General features: G+C 38.1%; 3 protein-coding genes across 4 annotated transcripts; 1 reads left to right on the plus strand and 2 right to left on the minus strand.

The window, feature by feature from the left end:
- The first annotated feature begins 2,143 nt into the window (after positions 1 to 2,143).
- Positions 2,144 to 10,329, plus strand: LOC109205741 (enhancer of rudimentary homolog). The gene is made up of 4 exons (XM_019368484.1): positions 2,144 to 2,369; positions 6,499 to 6,592; positions 9,280 to 9,400; positions 9,881 to 10,329. Exons 1-4 carry the CDS (start codon positions 2,367 to 2,369, stop codon positions 9,972 to 9,974), a joined length of 312 nt encoding a protein of 103 aa, XP_019224029.1. The 5' UTR covers positions 2,144 to 2,366; the 3' UTR covers positions 9,975 to 10,329.
- Positions 10,330 to 10,878: 549 nt separating this feature from the next.
- LOC109205739 (21 kDa protein-like) lies at positions 10,879 to 11,807 on the minus strand. Its single transcript, XM_019368481.1, has one exon. The coding sequence runs from the start codon at positions 11,721 to 11,723 to the stop codon at positions 11,136 to 11,138; it is 588 nt and encodes a 195-aa protein (XP_019224026.1). The 5' UTR covers positions 11,724 to 11,807; the 3' UTR covers positions 10,879 to 11,135.
- Positions 11,808 to 12,620: 813 nt separating this feature from the next.
- LOC109205742 (probable folate-biopterin transporter 2) lies at positions 12,621 to 19,189 on the minus strand. 2 transcript variants are annotated; one of them, XM_019368485.1, is made up of 5 exons: positions 18,002 to 19,187; positions 14,750 to 15,009; positions 14,545 to 14,640; positions 14,115 to 14,285; positions 12,621 to 13,556 (listed from the first exon to the last, which is right to left on the minus strand). In XM_019368485.1, exons 1-5 carry the CDS (start codon positions 18,372 to 18,374, stop codon positions 12,951 to 12,953), a joined length of 1,506 nt encoding a protein of 501 aa, XP_019224030.1. In that variant the 5' UTR covers positions 18,375 to 19,187; the 3' UTR covers positions 12,621 to 12,950. The 2 variants fall into 2 exon arrangements, with proteins under 2 accessions (XP_019224030.1, XP_019224031.1); XM_019368486.1 differs by lacking the exon at positions 14,115 to 14,285 and having other exon boundaries at positions 18,002 to 19,189.
- Between the last annotated feature and the right edge of the window lie 1,336 nt (positions 19,190 to 20,525).

The following is a 20,525-nucleotide window of genomic DNA, read 5'->3' on the forward strand; positions in this document are numbered from 1 at the left end:
GTACTGCAGGCGTATTAGGGTGGAGGAGGTCGTGGGGGCTTTGCGTAGGATGAGTCGGGGTCAAGCGACCTGGCCAGACGAAATCCCGGTGGAGTTCTGGAAATGCGTGGGTAGGACAAGAGTGGACTGGCTGTCTAGGTTGTTCAATGTGATCTTCAGGACTAAGAGGATGCCATAGGAGTGGAGGTGGAGCACAGTGGTGCCCTTGTATAAGAACAAAGGGGATATCCAGTGTTGTAACAACTATAGGGGTATCAAATTACTTAGTCACACCATGAAAGTCTGGGAGCGGGTGGTTGAGGCGAGGGTGAGGGGGATGACGTCCATATCCGTGAACCAGTTCGTTTCATGCCGCTCCACTACAGAAGCTATCCACCTTGTCAGGAGATTGGTGGAACAGTTCAGGGATAAGAAGAAGGACCTGCACATGGTGTTTATTGACTTGGAGAAGGCGTATGATAAGGTCCCAAGGGAGGTGCTATGGAGGTGCCTGGAGGCGAAGAGCGTGCCGGAAGCCTACATCAGAGCGATCAAGGACATGTACGATGGAGCTAAGACTAGGGTTAGGACGGTGGGTGGCGACTCAGACCATTTCCCGGTGGTTATGAGGCTTCATCAAGGATCCGCGCTTAGCCCTTTCTTATTTGCCTTGGTGATGGATGCACTGACACGCCATATTCAAGGGGATGTGCCATGGTGTATGCTATTTACTGATGACATAGTCTTGATAGACGAGACGAGGGTCGGTGTTAACGAGAGGTTGGAGGTCTGGAGACAGACTCTCGAGTCTAAGGGTTTCAAACTAAGCAGGTCTAAGACAGAATACCCGGAGTGCAAGTTTAGCGCCGAGTCGAGCGAAGTAGGCAGGGACGTGAAGCTTGGATCTCAGGTCATCTCCAAGAGGGACAGTTTCAAATATCTTGGGTCGGTGATTCAAGGGGACGGAGAGATCGACGAGGATGTCACTCACCGTATAGGGGTGGGGTGGTCGAAATGGAGGCTTGCATCAGGAGTCTTGTGTGACAAGAAAGTGCCATCGAAACTCAAGGGGAAGTTTTATAGAGCTGTGGTTAGACCTGCCATGTTGTATGGGGCGGAGTGCTGGCCGGTTAAGAAATCGCATGTTCAGAGAGTGAAGGTTGCGGAGATGAGGATGCTCAGGTGGATGTGCGGGCGCACCAGGTTAGATAAGATTAAGAATGAAGTTATTCTGGAGAAGGTGGGGGTGGCCCCAGTGGATAAGAAGATGCGGGAAGCGAGGCTCAGGTGGTTCGGGCATGTGCGGAGGAGAAGCCATGATGCCCCGGTAAGGAGTTGTGAGCGGCTGGTGATGGTTGGCTCGAGTCGAGGCAGAGGGAGGCCTAAGAAGTATTGGGGAGAGGTGATTAGGCAGGACATGGCAAGAATGCGGATTTCCGAGGACATGGCCCTTGATAGGAAAGTCTGGAGGTCTAGTATCAGGGTTGTAGGATAGGGGCTTCTAGAGCTTTTCGTACTTCATTCCCGGGGCTAGGTGGGGTTTGGTAGGGCTCTCCATAGATGACTTGCGTATTGTATTGTGCCCCCTTATGGTAGTTACTGGTCGCTATTATTGCATGCCATTTAATTTATGGTTNGGTGCTTAAGCCTACCTAGGGTTGAGATGTTGTAGTTGATGGTGGTTGTTGTGTGGTTGAGATGTTGTAGTTGATGGTGGAGTCACTAATTCTTTTTTGTTTTTCTTTTTCCTTTTTCTTTTCTTTCCTGAGCCGAGGGTCGATTGGAAACGGCCTCTCTGCCCTTTCGGGTAGGGGTAAGGCCTGTGTACGTATTACCTCCCCAGACCCCACTTTGTGGGACTATACTGGGTAGTTGTTGTTGTTGTTGTTTTTCAATTTTTATATGTACTTGGCTAGTTTTGGTAAGTTTATGACTAATGGCTAGTGGTTGGTAAGTTGAGACTTAGTTGTGATATTGTGTAAGTTTCTCAATTTTATCTTCAAATCAAATTTTAGTGAAACTCCAACAACTACAAAAAATCCAATTTAATATCATAAGTAGGATATGGAATGTATAGTGTGTACGCAGCTATTCCGGTAAGGGCTCAAGGAATTTAGTGAAACTCCCAAAAAAAAAAAAAACACTTGGAATTTATGTCCAAATCCTACTATATATGTAAAGTCTAGCCAAAAGAAACTTTAAAAAAATTTATATTCCAATTCACACAAATTGGGGACAAAGACATAACTCTGTCAACAGATTGTGTAATGCTATTAACGTGACGACGCGAGCAGCCCTCAGATTTCCTCTTCCTTTATTCCTGCGGCTTTTTCGTTTTCTCTGTTTGCAAATTCATCAAAATACAAGCCTCGTCATTTTCATTCGTAATGGTAAATGTCATTTTCCCATTCAAACATTATTTTCGTTCTTCTTTGATTGTATATCATGTGATTGTTAGGGTTCTGTTTTCTTTCTTTCTTCAATTTGGGTGTATTTAGGTCATTTTTAATGCCATAGGAGTGCAAAATAGAAATTGGCGGTATTTTCATGTTAAAGTTGAAATTTTTTGTGTAGATTATTTGTTTTTACCCTCTACTTTTTGTCTTCTGTTTGCTGAGATGATTATGGTTTCAGCTGGCTTAAAGCCTTTAGCTAATTAGCCCTCTATCTTAATTTAAACTGATAAAATGATTACAAAGCTACTGGTTACTTTAGCTTTATTTTGTTACTATTTTTTATCTTTTGGCGGGGTGGGACGGGAATGATATCGGTGAGATTTGAACCAATATGACTTGAGTGTAAGCTTAAATTGCAACCACTAGACTATACATTCAATCTCATCTTTGTTTAGCTTTATTTTTGAAATTATTTTGTGGGTTGTTTCTGGGAGGAGAGGGGGGTCTGCGAATGGGGAGAAGGGGAATCCCATGGGTGAGATTTGGCTCATACACTGCTCCACTTTGGTCTTGTGTAGGCTAGGCACTTGTAGCGGGTTCATTTAAATAGAGAAGGATAGAGGGGCGGGCCCACTATCCACGGAATTTCAAACCGTCCGCTATTTGCCCTCGTGGATTTCTTGGTTATCACAAAAAGACAAAAAACAAGGATTTGAACCATGCACTACTTGGGTGTTAGGTGAAGTTGCAATCACTAGGTCACAACTCCAGTCTCGTCTTGGTTCAGTTGTGTGTTTTGGTGTTTGAGTGCCTTTTTTCCTTTATGTTTCTTGGATTAAATGAGGTAGTTAAGAGAGACAAAAAATTTTAAACTTATAGAATTGTTAAACACTTTCAGACTGAAGAGAGAAAAAAAAATTCGGTTGCAAGGGTATGGTTGAGTGGTTGTGGCATATGAGTGACATTCTGGAAATCTCAGTTTTACCCCAGCTACAACACTCAGGTTGAGATAATTAGCTTTGATTGGGTAGATAATTTTATCCAACACCTATATTTGTATGCACTCATTCTGGCCCAAACGACACCTTTGTTTTAAAAAAATGAATGAAAAAAGCTTCTTGTTATGCCTATTATCCCCTCTCCCTTGGGGATGATCATTGTAATAATGTTGCAGTAAAGATAGTATATTTCTATTGAAGTAGATCCACTGGAATAGGTTGTTCCCTCTAGGAATTCTATGGTAGGAAAATTGATGGTTAGGGGAGCAGTTTTGCCCTAAGTATATCCCACTGATGATATGTGTCTGTAATTGTTGTGTTGTCATGTGGTAGTTGACATATTTAAAAGCAGATATGCTGAACTAATGAGTAAATCAGTTGTCCCTCTTTTACTTTTGGTTTTTGTAATCTGTCAGTTAAGTTATTGTTTTCTGGGGGTGAACTGGGGTGCAAGAGGTACTATTCATTACTAACTAGTAAAGGGCTGCAAGATGGACTATTCATTACTTGTTAGTCAACACCATTGCAAAGTTTTTGTATTTCCTCCTTTTTTGAGAAAGACTTCACTTCTCCTTCTTAGAGCATCCATATATTCATAAACTCTTGATTCAAACAGTCTGTAGAAAGAGAACTCTTAATAAGGTGGAGAGGGAGGGGGGTCGCTGAAATGAGAAGGGATAATAGAAGCTATGGCCATATGTTGGCTATGATATCTAATATTCTACCACAACCATATGCTCAATGTTTAAAGCTATGGCCAAATGAAATGATTAGAGTATGTTGAACTTCTGTTCCAGTTATGACTGAGCCTCTGGTACTTAAACCTGTCTTCACTGATTTTGAAAGTCTTAGCCCTATATAATGAGGATGTTTATCGATTCCTATGCTTGGTATTAGTTTCTTTTGCAACGGTATCCTGTTACTCTCTCATAGCTACACCATCTGATGCTGCTTCAATAAGGTCCTGTCTCGTTTTTCTTGGTCAAAATCACAATATGCCATCTTGTTTTATCATCTTTACCTTATAGTATGATTGCTTGGGCCATACCTGATCACTTTCTTTTAAATGTTCTTTCAGTGGAAAGAGATTTTCGTCATGATTTATGATCCTTATCCTGGGACGTACTGTATCACTTTCTTTTTTGAAATGTTCTTTCTGTGGAAAGAGATGTTCTTCGTGCATTATGTTTCTTATCCTCGAATATGGATTTTACTTTCTTTTTAAAGCTAGGTGCCAAAGTCTCCAATCCTCTATCTGTAATATTTTCTGAACGAACACATACATAAGCATTATTGTCCACTTTGTCTACCTTTCGTGCCAAAGAAACATTCACAAAGACGGACGATATAAAAGTTCTGATACATCTGCAACAATATTTTACTAACAGTTGAGAGAAATTAATCTACATAGTTCTGATTTAAAAATCAAAAAATCAACAACAACTACCCAGTATAATCCCACCAAGTGGGGTATGGGGAGGGTAGGATGTACGCAGCCTTACCCCTACCCTGGAAGGGTAGGGAGATTGTTTCCGAATGACCCTCGGCTAAAGAAGGTGAATGAGGCCCTGATAGCAAGTGATAGCAAGACAAATAGTTAGAAAACTAAATCGGAGATAACAACAAAGAATAGCAAGATAGTACCGATAACAAGTAATATCAAGATAGTATATTTAGACAGATAAGTCCAAGGCAGCACACGAGAATATGATGAAGTCCTGCTAGCAAACTACGGAATTACCGAAGGTAAGTAGTAACAGAACAAGACACGCGGCTATAGCAAACTAAGGGAAAAAGGGTACCATACTAGCACTAATACTATCGAAATAGGGAAGACCAAGGGGAAACACCCAACTACCTACTAACCTTCCATCCTAGTCTTCCACCTCCACACCCTTCTATCTAGGTTCATGTCCTCGGTCAGCTCAAGCTGTGCCATGTCCTGCCTGACCGCCTCACCCCAAGACTTCTTAGGTCTACCTCTACCCCTCCTCTCACCTCCTAAGGCCAACCTCTCACATCTCCTAACTGGGGCATCTGTGCTTCTCCTCTTAACATGCCCAAACCATCTCAACCTTGCCTCACGCATCTTTGCCTCCACAGGGGCCACTCCCACCTTGTCCCTAATAACTTCATTCCTAATTCTATCCAATCTAGTATGCCCACACATCCATCTCAACATCCTCATTTCCGCTACTTTCATATGCTGGACATGTGACTTTTTGACTGGCCAACACTCTGCCCCATACAACATAGTCGGTCTGACCACTACCTTGTAGAACTTACCCTTAAGTTTCAACGGCACGTTCTTATCACACAAGATACCGGAAGCGAGCCTCCACTTCGTCCATCCTGCTCCAATACGCTGAGTAACATCCTCATCTATCTCCCCATTCATCTGAATTATAGATACCAGATATTTGAAACTCTCCCTCTTGGGAATAACTTGCGTATCGAGTCTCACATCCCCCCCGCCTCCTGGGTAACACCACTGAACTTGCACTCCAAGTATTCTGTCTTGGTCCTGCTCAACTTGAAACCCTTAGATTCTAGAGTATGTCTCCAGACCTCCAGCCTTTCGTTAACGCCACCTCGCGTCTCATCAATCAGGACTATGTCGTCCGCAAATAACAAGCACCAAGGCACCTCCCCTTGGATGTGACGCGTCAAAGAATCCATCGCCAGGGAAAACAAAAACGGGCTGAGTGTTGATCCCCGATGCAACCCCATCTCAACCGAAAAGTAGTTAGAGTCTCCTCCTGCTGTCCTTACCCGTGTCTTAGCCCCATCATACATGTCCTGGATCACTCTAATATATGCTACAGGCACACCTCCCGCCTCCAAACATCTCCTGTTCCAATTTATGTAAGGAACTTTCCCTTTTGGACCTTGGGACAGCCCCAAAGAGAATATAGCTACTTCATCGGGCTTACAGATTTTTAGGGTAAGTCGTATTTGCATTCTGATTCTGAGAAAGGGGTAAAGCTTTGAACACTAATAGGAATACTATATGGGACAACATGTTCTTACTGGCATGATGCTTATAACTTAAATACATGGAGAACAAAAATGAAGGCAAAAACTTAACTGCGTATTTATTTGACAACTCTTTGGGTGTTATGCAGGCAAACAGGCATACTATTATTCTCATGCAAACATCTCAGAATAGAGCAACTCGCACTTTCATGGATTACGAATCCATAAGTCAAGCAATGGATGGTAAATGTTATTACACTACTATAACTGCATGCACTCTTGAGATTTACTCTTTCTGGATTACCTATGAAATTCCTTTAAGATTATCTTTGTTTTTTTTCCGTGAATGTAGGCAAACAGAAATATGGCTTGAACCTAGGAAAATATGTAAATCACAAACCTATTTGTCAATCACAGATTTATATCAGCAGCTTGAAATATGTTACTAGAATTCAACATATTTAAGCAATCTACATGTAGTCCTTGCAAACAATTTCATTCTGTACCATTATCTATAGGAGAAAATCCTTCTCTCTTACAAAACTTCGACAAATGCTTATTCTGTACCTTCTTATCAACCTTCAGCGAACATTTTTTTTTTGATGATGGACCTTCAACGAACATTGGTCTGACTAATTCAAGTATGTTAATCTTAACTTCCCATTTTGTTCATCACACCTTTAGAATTATGGACAAGAGCTTCTGTGAGAGTAAATATGTTGGACAAGAACTAGGATGCATAAAGGAAGGAAGGCTATCTTTTGATTTCCAGTTCTTTTGGTTTCCAGTTTAAGGAAATCAAGGCAAATATAGAATCACTCTTATGATGGGATTGGATAGTAGAAAGGAACTGGGACCTGTATGGACTTACATTTTAGGGACAAGTAGGATCATTATGTCATGGGAAGGGCCTTCTTAAATCTCCCTAAGATTGCATTCTTTTTCTTTTGCATTATAGGTGTGCTATTATAGACCCAGTGACAAGCAAGAAACTTCATGGTTCTGGAGTTAGTTCTGGTAGAATTCCCTCTGTGCCAATTTGTTTGATGCGGTTCAGATTTCGAAAGTCAACCGTGAATTGGGACATAGAATCTTTAAGTTTTTTGAAATAAGATTTACGTATTTCGAAACTACATAAAAGGTACTTCAAGTTGTGATAATTGACAATTCAAAATATTTGGAAGGCATATGAAAAAATTATAGTCAAAGAGAAGTTTGTTTGACTCTTGAAATCCAAACTGCATCAAACAAATTGGGACGGATGGAGTATCTAGTAATGACCTAATAGTAAGGTGAAGTATCTAGAAAAAAAAAAGACTTGGTGTTGGTTGACTTACACATTTACTTACTAGTTTTCTTGTTGCCATGGATCTGTGGGTACATTCAGTGGCTGGGTTCATATTTCAAGCTTTGATGATTAAATGCTCAAAGTTTTCTCAAGTACTAGTACTTGAGAAGTCAGTTATTCATGAGTTGTCTTGATCCCAGGAAGCATTGGGCTTCGAAGTTGTTATCTTGACTAACAAGATTTCATCTTGTAAGCATAACTTGGAATAACCATCTTTTGTCGCTCTCATCTTTCTATCAATCAATTACACCTCAATCTCAAACTGGTTGAGGTTTGCTATATGAATATAACCTAGAGAATCAATCATGACTATTTTTTACGCGAACAGTGTGAACACTACCTACCCTAACCCTTCTTTATCTTTGCTTGGAACTGGCAACGTAAAGCTCACTAGGCATAGTTCTCTGTCATCTCTCTAATTTCCTTTTTTCCTTTGCTACCAGTTTTACTCTTATTATTCACTTGCTTCAGTGCATGTCGTCATCATCCCCATTGATGCTTTCCTTTTACTCATTCCCGTCTTCTGATATTGTCAAGAATCGAACTGAACTAGTTAGTCTCGGGATGTTCTTGCATTTAATTGACTCATGACCCCTCAATGACAGTCCATATCGCTATTAGAAGTTTATTCTGAGGCACTACATAGAGTTGTGAGATCATATGATATTCAGGACAGTGCTCTTTCCCCTAGCAATTCAGGTTTATACTTTGATCCTTTAAGCCATAGGAAGCTACCAAGCTGCAATTGAGTAAGGGCAGCCCGGTGCACAAAGCATCTTCATTTACTCAAGCTGCAATTGATATTATCATAAAACTTGAGAGGTACTTAAGTTGAAAGGAGAATCTTGTTACGAAATTGAAGTACCTCATGTAGAGAAGATTGTCACCCATTTTATCTCAAGGAGTGATATGGACAGGATTCACCTAACATGATGTTAAAAAACCCTAGGCTGAGTTGGTCTAGAACTCCGAATTCCGACCGGCCGCCCATACTCACCCGTCCCTTAACCCTCTCTCTCCACCGTAGTTTTCTCCTCCCCTCTCAAGCAGTTTTCAGGTGAAGTGAATATCAATAAAACCAACTTCATAGCCAAAAATTGGAAAAGAATAGGTCGAATAGTAGCAAAGTTCAAATCTTGCAGCATTCTATTATATGAAGTAAAGATGGGGGAGGATAGTGGGATGGTGTTATTTGATGGGAGGATAATGAGATGTTATTATTTGATGGGAGAGAATCTTGTTAGCAATGGTTTACTTGCATATTTCATATTTGTCAAATACTCATTTTCTTGTGGGATTTAAATGATTTATAAGAGGGGGAGTGGTGTCGGCGGAATGCTTGCTGAAGTTCTTACTTTTTTCTTTCTTGCTCCTAATTGTCTTTCCCTGGCTAGGAAAAGGGAGGCACATAAATTGATTATTCTGGTTGTCGATGGAGGAACAAAACAAAATCTTCAGGGGCAGAAGACATTTTCTTTTTACGTTTTTGCATAAAGTCGTTACCATCTGCATGTGATTTAAGTTTCAATGTTCTTCTGTTCTCTTCTGCTATAGCCCTCTATTAAAATATTTTTCCCTGCAGGGATTTGTGCTTTGTATGAGAGGAAACTCAAGGAATTGAACCCAGCCATCAGAGAAATTACTTATGACATTTCAGATCTTTACAATTTCATAGATGGCCTTGCTGATATGAGTGCACTAGTGTAAATCTCTCTCTCTCTCTCTCTCTCTCTCTCTCTCTCACACACACACACACACAGAGCCTACCCATCCACTTCTCAATAGAATCCCAAGCCAGAGAAATATACAAGTGTTACACCTTGTGTCATTTAGACAGCAAAAGCGTATATGAACATGTAAATATGGCTCCTGAGAGCAGGTCTATGCATGCTACTCTTATTTTGAACCAAAATTTTCAGTTCATCTCAATGGTTCTGAAACACACACAGATGTCATAAGCATGTTTTCTTTAGACCTCTCGGGTATCTGTACTTCTGTTTATTAACCGGATGAACTGTGACGTGCACATCAAATGATTGGCCCCTGGTACATCATACCATGGACATGATTCTTAGCACTCAATATGCTGTTGAAATGTATTTAATTCCAGCATTCCTTTATAATTTGCTTGGTACTGAGGCGTAGTTATTGTTGTTGTTGTTGATTCTTTTATAACTTTGCAGGTATGATCACTCACTCCAGGCTTACCTTCCCTATGACCGACAATGGATAAAACAGAAAACATTGCAACACCTGAAAAGGCTGGCATCACATTGACTATTGTTTAGAGGCTAGTTTATATCTATCATATTCAGTTAATTTCCTATTGCCTTTTATGAAGAAAAGAGCCATGAACCGAAGGGTCAAGAGTCTGGAGTAAGAATCTCTTACAATGGGAACGCTATGTATGATATGCTTATTTTCCCTGAAATCCAAATCCTATCTGCAAAATTTCAAGTGGAAACCAACTGTTGTCGGAACAGCATGCTGTACTGGCCTTGCTATTTAAATCACGGATGTATAATTTGCATAGTTCTGTAAATTGTATGATCTTTTTGAACGTAATAGTGATTTTATGAAACTTCATGTACTTGTCAGCTACTTTTAGTGGATATATATACAAGTTTATCTATGATAAATGAGTCTGGTGTCTTGTCAATATATTACTTGATCAAATAGGTGGGCAACTGGGCATGAGCAAGCCTTGGTTGGACTTAAAGACACCTTATTAAGAAAAGGAAGCCCAAAAGCTATCTGAGTTGGATAGGTGTTGCCCAATTCGTTGGTTTTTGCTTAACTTTAGCATCCTTAATCTGTTCAGTGTCTTGACTAGTTTCTTCGTACTAGGAGTTTGTCCCATTCCCGAGGCTGGAAGCCGAGACCTCTGGTTAAAGGTAGAGTAAGCTCGTCCATCTCACCACTTTGTGGTGGTGTCTAAATTCTTTGGTTATTTGTATTTTGGTTTTTCTTTTTCTTTAATTTGTAATGCCATCCATCAAAATCATGTATCTATTGCTAGTGCTTAGAAATAACAACGTCAAAGTTGAAGACATCCATGAATGTAAAATATACATCTTTCAATATCTTTTTTGCAAACATCAACTTCAACTCTATGGCCATGGGACACTAATGATGAACTATTATGCAATTTCTATTTACAGGTTTTAAAATCTTCAGCGAATAAAAATGTAAAATTGACAAAAAAGAATATTGAAATTGTTGGTATTACAAGTGATTGTTCACCAGCATAGGTACATAGAATCACTTTCTAAGAAATTCATGGATTTTTAACTTAGAGGACATGTAATTTCCCCTTCCTCCACCCACCCACCCAACTAAAAAAGGATTTATATTACACATACAAAAAGTTGTAAAGATTCTTTTCACTATTGGATTTGGTGCAGTTTAACCGATGTAAGAAAAATCTCTAAATTTCTTCTATGAATTTTCTAAGCATTCTGGTCCAGTTGTTGCAAGCTTGTTAACTAAAGCAAGTGCATTACTGGTCAAATAACTCACATTTGTGACTCTATTTAAGAGTAACTTAACTTGTTTTCTCCTCCTTTGGTCTTCAAATCCATCTAAACAAGTATCTTCATCAGTAAGTGCAGCACTTAGCCAAGTAGTCACATCTCCCATTTGGTCATTAAAAGTTTGAATACTAAGTTTTCTTAGCACACCAAGTGAGTTGTGAAGATTATCAAGTGCATCTTGAAAACATTCAACACAATCTAAAAGAGCAACTCTTCCTCTCCCTTTCAAGGAATTGTGTTTCTTCAACTTCGATAGGGATTGAGTGACACCCTTAGCTTGGCTTATTGTCACCGAGACCCCGGCCCGGGCCCACTTGCTAGGGTTGTTCTTGGCCGTTCTCGAGAATGATGCTAGCGAATGCATGCAGAGGTCCTGGTATCGAGTCACACTACATGCATCGCGAACATAACTTTCTCCTCCCTTACTCGAAGCCGTCGTCGAACAAATTAGTATAGTTACCCATGCTAAGACTAACATAAATTTCCAAGTCATGGATAAAAGTAAAGAGATTTGATTGAAGCAAATAAAAATTGGTAATATAAAAGCTTATATGAAGCCCCTTTTTAAAGAAATATGGTTTATGACTAACTAGGAAAGTAGGGCAGCTTTTATTTGGGTAGTTAGTTATGAAGCAAGAAGGTGATGAATACATTAAAAGAAGGTAACTGTCTTAGATAAGAGGGAATAGATCAGGAGAATAATGATGATCATGTAAAAGGGCCAAAAAGGCAGGTGAGGTTCACATTAATACAGAAGAAAAAGCTGTATATAACAACACTTTTTTGAAAACTAAGGAAAAGGAAGTGAAACTAAAGAAAATAAAGAAAAGATGAGATAAATCAAAATCTTCATCTTTTTACCAACAAGTGTGGTAAAATGGGTCGGATCCTTCCACCCTTAAGCAGAAGTCTTAGATTGAGTATTCATAATGGACAACTTCTTCTTGGTAGGAAGCATCTTACCACCTAAGTAGACCTATACGGCGCGAATCCTGATTAGTCAAGTTAATAGATTTCGAATGCCGAGTACCTAAAGTAAAAACAAAATCCTCATTTTTAACCGTTTGGTTACAGGAAATACTGTTCTTTTTCTACTTTACCTCCCCTTTTAACCAACAAAAAGAAACTATACTTTTCATTCTTTCCTCTTCTTTTCCTTTCCTTTTCCCTGTGGGTTCCAAACAACTTAGGGGGGAGTTCTTGAAAAGGCATTCATCTTTTTTTTTTTTTTTATATAAAAAAAATTAGAGCAAAAAGATAAGAAACTGTAAAAACTCCTGTAAAGTTAAAATATAGCAGGCAAAAAATAGAGCATCTTTTAGGTTTCATATATCACAATCCATTTCTGCAGTTTCAAGCTCTAAGCAAGAATTTACAAATGTGATAAGAATTACATCCAATATATAGAAAATTGAGCATTAGAAGAAAAATCACAAGCTGAACGTGTGAATCACATTGTTCGTATACGATCCACAAGAAATAAATGCTTTGCATGTTTTCAGACTGTAATTTCCATGTTCACATTTGTTATCAATGTGACAAAAACTTAAAAAGATACACAAAAATGAATCCTCTATCCAACAACTTTTACTATCTAAACTAAACTAACTAAAAAAATAATGGATGGTGCTTAAAACTCGTACCTCGTAACTATCTCTATAAGTATGGTGTTACTTCCATAAGAAGGAACTAGTTTTACTGAAAAAACGTGTATAATCCGCTATCTGGAATCCATGTTGTGAACCAGCGCGACAAGTTCAATATTTTCATTCTCAGTTGCTGGAGTTTCAATGTTTTCTTTTGAATCCGACACTTCATCAGGAAGGATAGAGGAGTTAGGATCACTTTTTGGAACCAAAAACAGCACAAAAAGTGGAGCGATTCTCAAGATGTTCCTTATCAAAATGGCGAGCCAGAGATTATCAAACTGTGTCCTTGTAACTTTAAAGACATGAAGCAAAAATCCACCTCCCCATCTTGATGTAAGAAGTCCAGCATTGTCGATTGACATGAGCAAGGCGAAAAATGTGCCTTCAATACCAGGAGGACAGAGCTTGGAACTTAGAACAAGAAGCGGCATCCACTTTAGTCGTCCAATCATTTGAGATACACTAGCGTCTATCGCCACAAAGAAATAATCGGGAATGCCAAATTTCAAATTTAAACGTAAGACCAGCAGCAAATCTAGCATTCCTGACAGACCAAGCAGTAACTGAGTCCAAAAGAGCAGGTCTCGGAAACAATAGTCTTTCAATCCATATTGGTACAGTATAGTCACCAACAGCGATCCAGCGGAGCCTACTGCTGATATATATCCGATACTTTCCTGCAGGAATAAAACGTTTACAAAATTACATTTCCATTGTTATCCCCAAAAGAGTACAAATAACTAATCTTAGTCTAATAATCCTTATTTGTTTTTGCCCTCATATCATTAATCTGGTATTGTTAGGTAGAGAGAGGATAGTCTAAGTTACAGCAGAACCTCTCGTGTGACGTCTCCCCACTATAATTAAAGTTTTACATGTTGGATATTTTGGAAATAAGTTACTCCGTCCATCCCAATTTATGGCGGTGTTTGACTCGGCATGGAGTTTAAGAAAGAAAGGAAGACTTTTGAAACTTGTGGTCTAAAACAAACCATAGATATTTGTGTGAGTGTAAATCAATTCATTAAGGGTAAAATAGGATGTTTAAAGCCAAATTATTCCTAAACAAGGAAGTATAACATTCTTTTTGGGACAGACTAAAAAGGAAAGTATGACATATAGATTGGGACAGATGGCGTATTAGTTTCCTTTAATTAACAGTAAGTTTAAGGAACTTATGATTCTACTATGTACTTGGCTTGATTAGAACGTGACATGTCTAGCAGTTATTCCACCTTCGAAAAATGTGGTCCTCCGTCTGAATCTGTTGCCCAGTAGAACATTCCTTCCTGGATATCTAAACTCAGTGCAAAGGACAAGTACATATAAAGACATGGTCGCCAAACTTCCGGGCATTTCAAAGTTTTCCACATAGCCTTGGCAGCATCAGTGAAGTTCTGGTTTACCTGAGGATGCATTAGGATTTGGGATAATTACATTTTTGGGCGCCAAAAAAAAAAAAAATTGCCCGCAAAGTGTATATGCTTTGTATATTAAGTACAAAATATACATATAAGATACATATACATAATCAGTGTATATGTGTCATATATTTGGGCTACAGCCTGTAATTATTTTGGGATGGCGGGATAAAAATGTAAAAAGCCCTTCGGATTATTAGAGACTGACCTATTCACTAAAAGTAGCCGGGAGAGGTGTAAGTACCTGTTGATAAGCAAAGTTGTATGTCTGAGGTTCCTTGAGCAAAACTCCAACCAAAAACACAAGCACAGCTGGTATGGACAGTAAGCCATACACCCCCTTTTATTCAGAAAAAAAAAGATTCAGAAGTAATCTACTATATTAAGATATTCACTAGACTATAATGAGAATATCATAAGTTGTTTAAAATTATGGATAGAAAGCTAACCATAGGGCCAAGTAAGTGAACTAAGGTACCACTTAAAGAAAATCCGACTAGAGCACCAATTGAGGAACTCAAGGAACATAAGCTTTGCATATCAGCTGCAAGGGAAGGATGAGAACCGCTGTTTTGTGCGACACATGCATCAACGGTCACGTCCGCAATTGCAACCCCAGCACTTCCTGCGGTCAAGGAGAGCAGTGCAAACACAATATGCAAGTTCTTGTGCAATGATAAGAACAGCATCGAGACAACTCCAAGAGAACCTGGAATCATTGAATTTCATGCTTTGATTGAAAGAACAGAACAAATTGCAAATATAAAATGGAATAATTTGACACCGAAAATATTCAGTTATTTTTTCGCTGAATTCTGTTATTCAATATAGATGTCTCCTTGTCAAGTACATAAAACTTCAGTAACAAGATATATGTCAAACTCCATGATCCTTCCTTCAAAAGACCGAATACTATGCACACATTGTTCTTGGCTGTCAACCATTTCCTAAGATCAAGAGACATTTCCAATTTTATCGTTCTAGGTAATGGCTGAGTGATTCAAAACAAACTACACGAAAAGAAAGAAGGAATTTGTTCTTAATAGGATGAAATGGAGTCATTTACATGGACTTGGAACCTCATAGCAGTCAACGTTTTTACCTATTTGTTTGCATCTTAAAGTAATTAGAATCATGGCACGGAGTTGAAACTCATATATCCAAATAGGATCTTCTAAACATATGGTATAAGTTCAACCACCTCCTATTGCACTGTTAGATGGCTAAACAGGTCTGGAGCATGTTTGTAAATTTGTGCATCAGCTGGTTTATGCCGAGGACATTAAAAGGTCTGTTTTGGAGCTAGACTGGAATGAGTTCGACAATGAGGATAGAAGATTTTGGCTCACCATTCCTTCCATTTTTGAGTTCTCCGGCTGGAAAGGAATTACAGGTGTTTGGAGCGCAAGCACAACCTGCTTATAGTATGAGACTTAAGTGTTTGTAATTTGGCTTTTGGTGTGACATGACGAATGTGTATGAGATAGAACCATGTTACGTTTTCTCAGCTCCCTGCATTTATAATAGGAACGTTGAATGTTTGCCTGTAACTACTCTGCACCCTCTTTCAGAATTTCGATGAATAAAGTACCATTTACTTGATTGATAAGCATGGTTAGCAGTCACATATAATTCCTTCTCCATCAAATAATTCATAGATGACTAAATTTTTTCTTCCTTTTGGTATTTAAGTAACTCGCGGGCATAAACTTCGCGGGTTATACAGTTGTGAAGTTAACCCAAGGTAACTGAATACCCAAGGTAACTGAATACTTTTGATGGATTGACTAGTGTTGGATACTTAGACCTGTCACTTCATTTAAGTTAATCCAATAAATTTCCGGGGCTTGGGCCACTTAAATATCTGGGGCTCAAAATTAGTACCTCAAGTCCTCAACATATAACATACAGCTTGAACTACATCTATCATTCCATTTTCATGCACGAGAGTAAAAGATGAGCACAACATAGAGAATTTGACAGAAGTAGACTCGATGGAACACATCGTGGTAAGGTGTAATATACTTCTTAAAGGAATGTGATTAAACTTATAATTTGTTTAGTACTTCTTTGACCAAATTGAATTACTTTAATGAAGATTCTTCATGCTGTTTGATGCTTTGCAATAACAAACCGTAAGATCCACATCATTTCATGTACTTTAATATTATTATGGTATTAGCTCCTAAAGTCGAAAACCTCAGATCAATGATTAGTGATTCAAAGTTCACTAGGCAATGGACAGTAAAACAGGAACTGATGAAGCACTGGCACTCTAACTCAGTTTTATCTTAGAGCAAAGATGGAAAACTTTCATGTTCTTTCAAAGGGGGGAAGAAATAAAGTTTGTTTTTCTTTTAGCATGACTGTAATGCCACCATAAAAATTGACTGTTGCTTCTCCACAGAACTCCACCCACAGAGTTTTATTACAAAACCACCCATGAAATCTTGCCCAACTTCTCAAATTTGATCTCCAGCGGCAGGCCTCCTATCAAAACCCATCTAATGCAGAATACAACTTGCTGATATTCAAGTTGCATTCTGCCATGTGTGTGTGCACAGTTTCGCAGTGTGAAATGACGATATATAACAAAATCACGGAAACAAAAATTACTTTGGGAAACCAAATATCTATGTTAAACCAAAAATCATAAACTATAAAGAGGAATTTTCCGAGAAAGAACAGCATGCAACCACATTCCAGTTTTAATCTACCAAGCAACCAAGTCAAAAGATCCATGTAGATCTTACAAAGAAATGTAACTGTTACAAGTATAATGAGTATCTAGGAGCGCATAGGATATTACTAAAGTTGATCAAGTTTTATTAGTACCCACTTCAATTTAAGCCTCGATCATCACTATTATCCAACAAAAAGATTTTAGGAATTAGATTTGTTATTAGCTAATGTTGAGAACCATAGGCCAATTGACTCTCTGGCGGGTGGTGGGAGGCATTCCTGAATATCTTATATTCCCCATTTTCTAAACAGCAGTGAACTTCAAACACTCTACACAAAAAAATTATGATTGTACCCGATAGGTAAAAGGGCAGCCTGGTGCATAAAGCATCCTGCATTCAAGCAGGGTCCGGGGAAGGACCGCATCCTAAAGGATGTGATGTAGACAGGCTACCCTAATTCAAGCATTAGTGGCTGCTTCCACAGCTCGAACCCAGGACCTATACATCAGACGGGGACAACTTTACCGTTGCTGATCCGACTAAAACTATATTGAACATGCTACCAAGGAAACCATTTTCAGTTAATTATGGCTCTAGCTTTGAGCCTCAGTGATGAGAGCTCTCTTTAGATAAAGAGATAATTACATGCCAGTAGCATATTCTATGACTCTCATTCTTCCAATGACAGCTGAGGCTAAGAGCAGAGAACTTTAACTATAGTTCTGGAAAAGATACCACATCTGGATCTAATCTTTTTCTACCAAGATTGCCAGTTATTTAGTGGACATCTGGAATCCACTAAATAATATTTTTCTTTTTAGTGATAATTTAGTGATAACTCCACTTATAACATGGCATTTTCCACTTTTAGTAAGTCCTACAAAATTATATGGATAGATTCCAACTAGTTTTATCAGCCTCAAAAAACATTAACTATATCTAAGCTATCAGATAATCAAGAAAAGTTCTAAAATCATCAAGAAACTAAAAAAATCAAAATGGCATTGCATATTTTACCCGCGAATACGAAGTAAGGTCTGCGACGATACCCCAAAATTGGAACAACATCAGTGAGAAGACCCCATAAAGGCTTAACAATCCAAGGAATTGAAGTTATCCCTGAATAAACCTGAGATTCAGAAGGCTGCACTTTTTGTACATCCTTCATATAGTACTCTGTCCCTATCATAGAAAAAGCTCCACCAAGTCCTTGGCTTACTCCATATACAATCACAACACCAAACACAAAACTCCAGTGCAATTCCACAGCTAGCATTTTAAACCAGTTGATTGGACCACACAACATTGAACTACAACAGATCCTATCATTATGCTCACTTTCTTCAACTTCCTCTTCACTATGAATTTGAAGTTTGGATTCTTCCCCCATAACTCACCAAATCTTTAAAAATGGATCTCAAAATACCAAGAAAATAAAACCCCAGTTCAAATTGAGTCTTTTCAAGATTTTAGGTACAAAAAAGTCTTGAAAAGTCAACTTCCAAGAAAATGGGGATCCCTCGGGCTTGTTTTTTCAATGATATTTTAGATAGTTTTCTCCTTGAATACTCCCAATCTGTAAAATGGACTAAAAAAAACAAGAAAACCCCAGTTCAAGATTGGGTTTTTTCAAGATTTGGTACAAAAAATGACTTGAAAAGTCAACTTCCAAGATAATGGGGATCTCTTGAGCTAGTTTTACACATGGGATTTTAGAGATTTTTCTCCTAATTAACTTTGAATACTACCTATCAGTAAAATGGTTTCACAAAAACAAGAAAACGCCAGTTCAAGATTGGGTTTTTTCAAGATTTTGGTACAAGAAAAGACTTGAAAAGTCAACTTCCAAGCAAATGGGGATATCTTGAGCTAGTTTTTCACATGGAATTTAACTTTGTCTGAAAAAAGATTCAAACTTTATCTGATTCAGAAAGCTTTGTTCTTTGCTAAATGCACAAGGTTGCCCAAAACTGTATCTAAGACCATTAATTAGTCTTTCAACTAAATTATACTTTCTCTCTCTCTCTCTCTCTAAAAAGGGTAAAAACAGACAGATTCAAGAATGGTTATAGGGGACAGGTGATTTTAACAAATCTTTGTTCACACTTCACATCAACTTCTGTATATAGTTTATTATGTTACTATTATTATTGGCTGTCATAAAAAACTAGCATTTCAAACCAAGACTACGGTACGGCTACCTGCTTTTTCCTTCCTCTTTGGCTACCTACTGTTTTGTCTTTGTAAAAGCCCACGAGTAATTTCATAATCTCCTTAAATTATAAAGACTTGTGATTTATAGTACTATACTTTATGTGGTTCTAAATCTGAGAATCAATTTTTTATATCATCCTACTCCGAACATTTTTTATTTATCATCAAAAGTTATCCCCATTCATCCTTAATTAGAGTTTTTGAGTCTTTTGGAAGAGAGCGTTTTACTCCTAAAATGAGACTTTCGTGAATCCAAATTAGTCCAACTCTAAAGTAGGTACCGGTCACCGGATAAAAAATAAAAAAATTATATTTTGGATGGAGGAAAACTTCTTTTGTCAAGCATTAAAGAGAATTTTAGGACTTTCTCAAGTTAGCATGTGCTAGCTAGTTTTCGAACGGATAATCAAAAAATAGTCAGCATTTGTAAAGTCTTTGAAAAATAGGCACTACTTTATGCGTAGATAAAATCTGGATAAAAACATCCTAGCTGAAATACAGAAAGTTCCAACATAATATGTTGGATTATGGAGTTTCTACTTATTAACTTCCAGCATATTATGTTAGAACTCCAGCACATTATGAAATTACATTACATTATGCTGGAATCTCATATGTAAAAAAAATCGAACTCTAGTAAATTATGCTGGATTTTTTAGGGTATTTTTTTCGATTACTTTTAAAATTGTGACTATTTTCCAATATATTTGGCAATTAAAAAGATTAAGCAGAAAAGCTATTACACATTTTGTAAGTACAAATGTTGGTTTAATTTTATGGATTTGAAAAACCATAGGTGGTAAAATACAATGTGGTAGCAGCAGTAACTACAGAAACAACAAATCAATTAAGCTAAGTTGGTAACCGCACTAATTACTTTAATTCTTTTTTTTTTTTGGTAATTAATCATTTTTATATTAATCACCCGTAAAACTGTACAAAATCATAGCATCGCTTACACAACTAGCTATCTCATTACAAATTTCATCTGCTATGTCCTGCACTTCTCTATACATTCAAAGGAAAATATAACTACGAACTATACTTTGAATACTAGCAGTAGCTCTAACATTACATGTGTATACTATCTCTCGAGCAATACTTTAATTCTTTCCTTCACGAAAAGTTGCCTAGATAAATAAATATAAAAAAATTAAAAAAAACTTTGTCCCCTATGTCTGTCTTAGTTTAATATACATATTAAGCTCGATTCTCTTTTTCTATAATCTCTTTTGTACTTCGTTTTGTTTATTTTGTTGTGGAAAAAGAGGAACAAGGCCACATGCAGCAGAAGAGAGAATTGAACTCTAATACTTAACACTTTCCT

Source organism: Nicotiana attenuata, unplaced genomic scaffold, assembly GCF_001879085.1.
Source record: "Nicotiana attenuata strain UT unplaced genomic scaffold, NIATTr2, whole genome shotgun sequence".
Lineage (NCBI taxonomy): Eukaryota > Viridiplantae > Streptophyta > Magnoliopsida > Solanales > Solanaceae > Nicotiana > Nicotiana attenuata.

Bases quoted from the DNA above. Each gene is read 5' to 3' on its own strand.
- LOC109205742 (XM_019368485.1), bottom strand. From the start codon at position 18,374: ATGGGGGAAGAATCCAAACTTCAAATTCATAGTGAAGAGGAAGTTGAA. The intron at 15,010-18,001 runs GTAAAATATGCA...CAATGATTCCAG, and splicing joins ACCTTACTTCGTATTCGCGG to GTTCTCTTGGAGTTGTCTCG. The intron at 14,641-14,749 runs GTTAGCTTTCTA...TCTGAATAAAAG, and splicing joins TTCACTTACTTGGCCCTATG to GGGGTGTATGGCTTACTGTC.
- LOC109205741 (XM_019368484.1), top strand. The intron at 6,593-9,279 runs GTAAATGTTATT...TTTTCCCTGCAG, and splicing joins CATAAGTCAAGCAATGGATG to GGATTTGTGCTTTGTATGAG. The intron at 9,401-9,880 runs GTAAATCTCTCT...ATAACTTTGCAG, and splicing joins GCTGATATGAGTGCACTAGT to GTATGATCACTCACTCCAGG.
- LOC109205739 (XM_019368481.1), bottom strand. From the start codon at position 11,723: ATGACTTGGAAATTTATGTTAGTCTTAGCATGGGTAACTATACTAATT.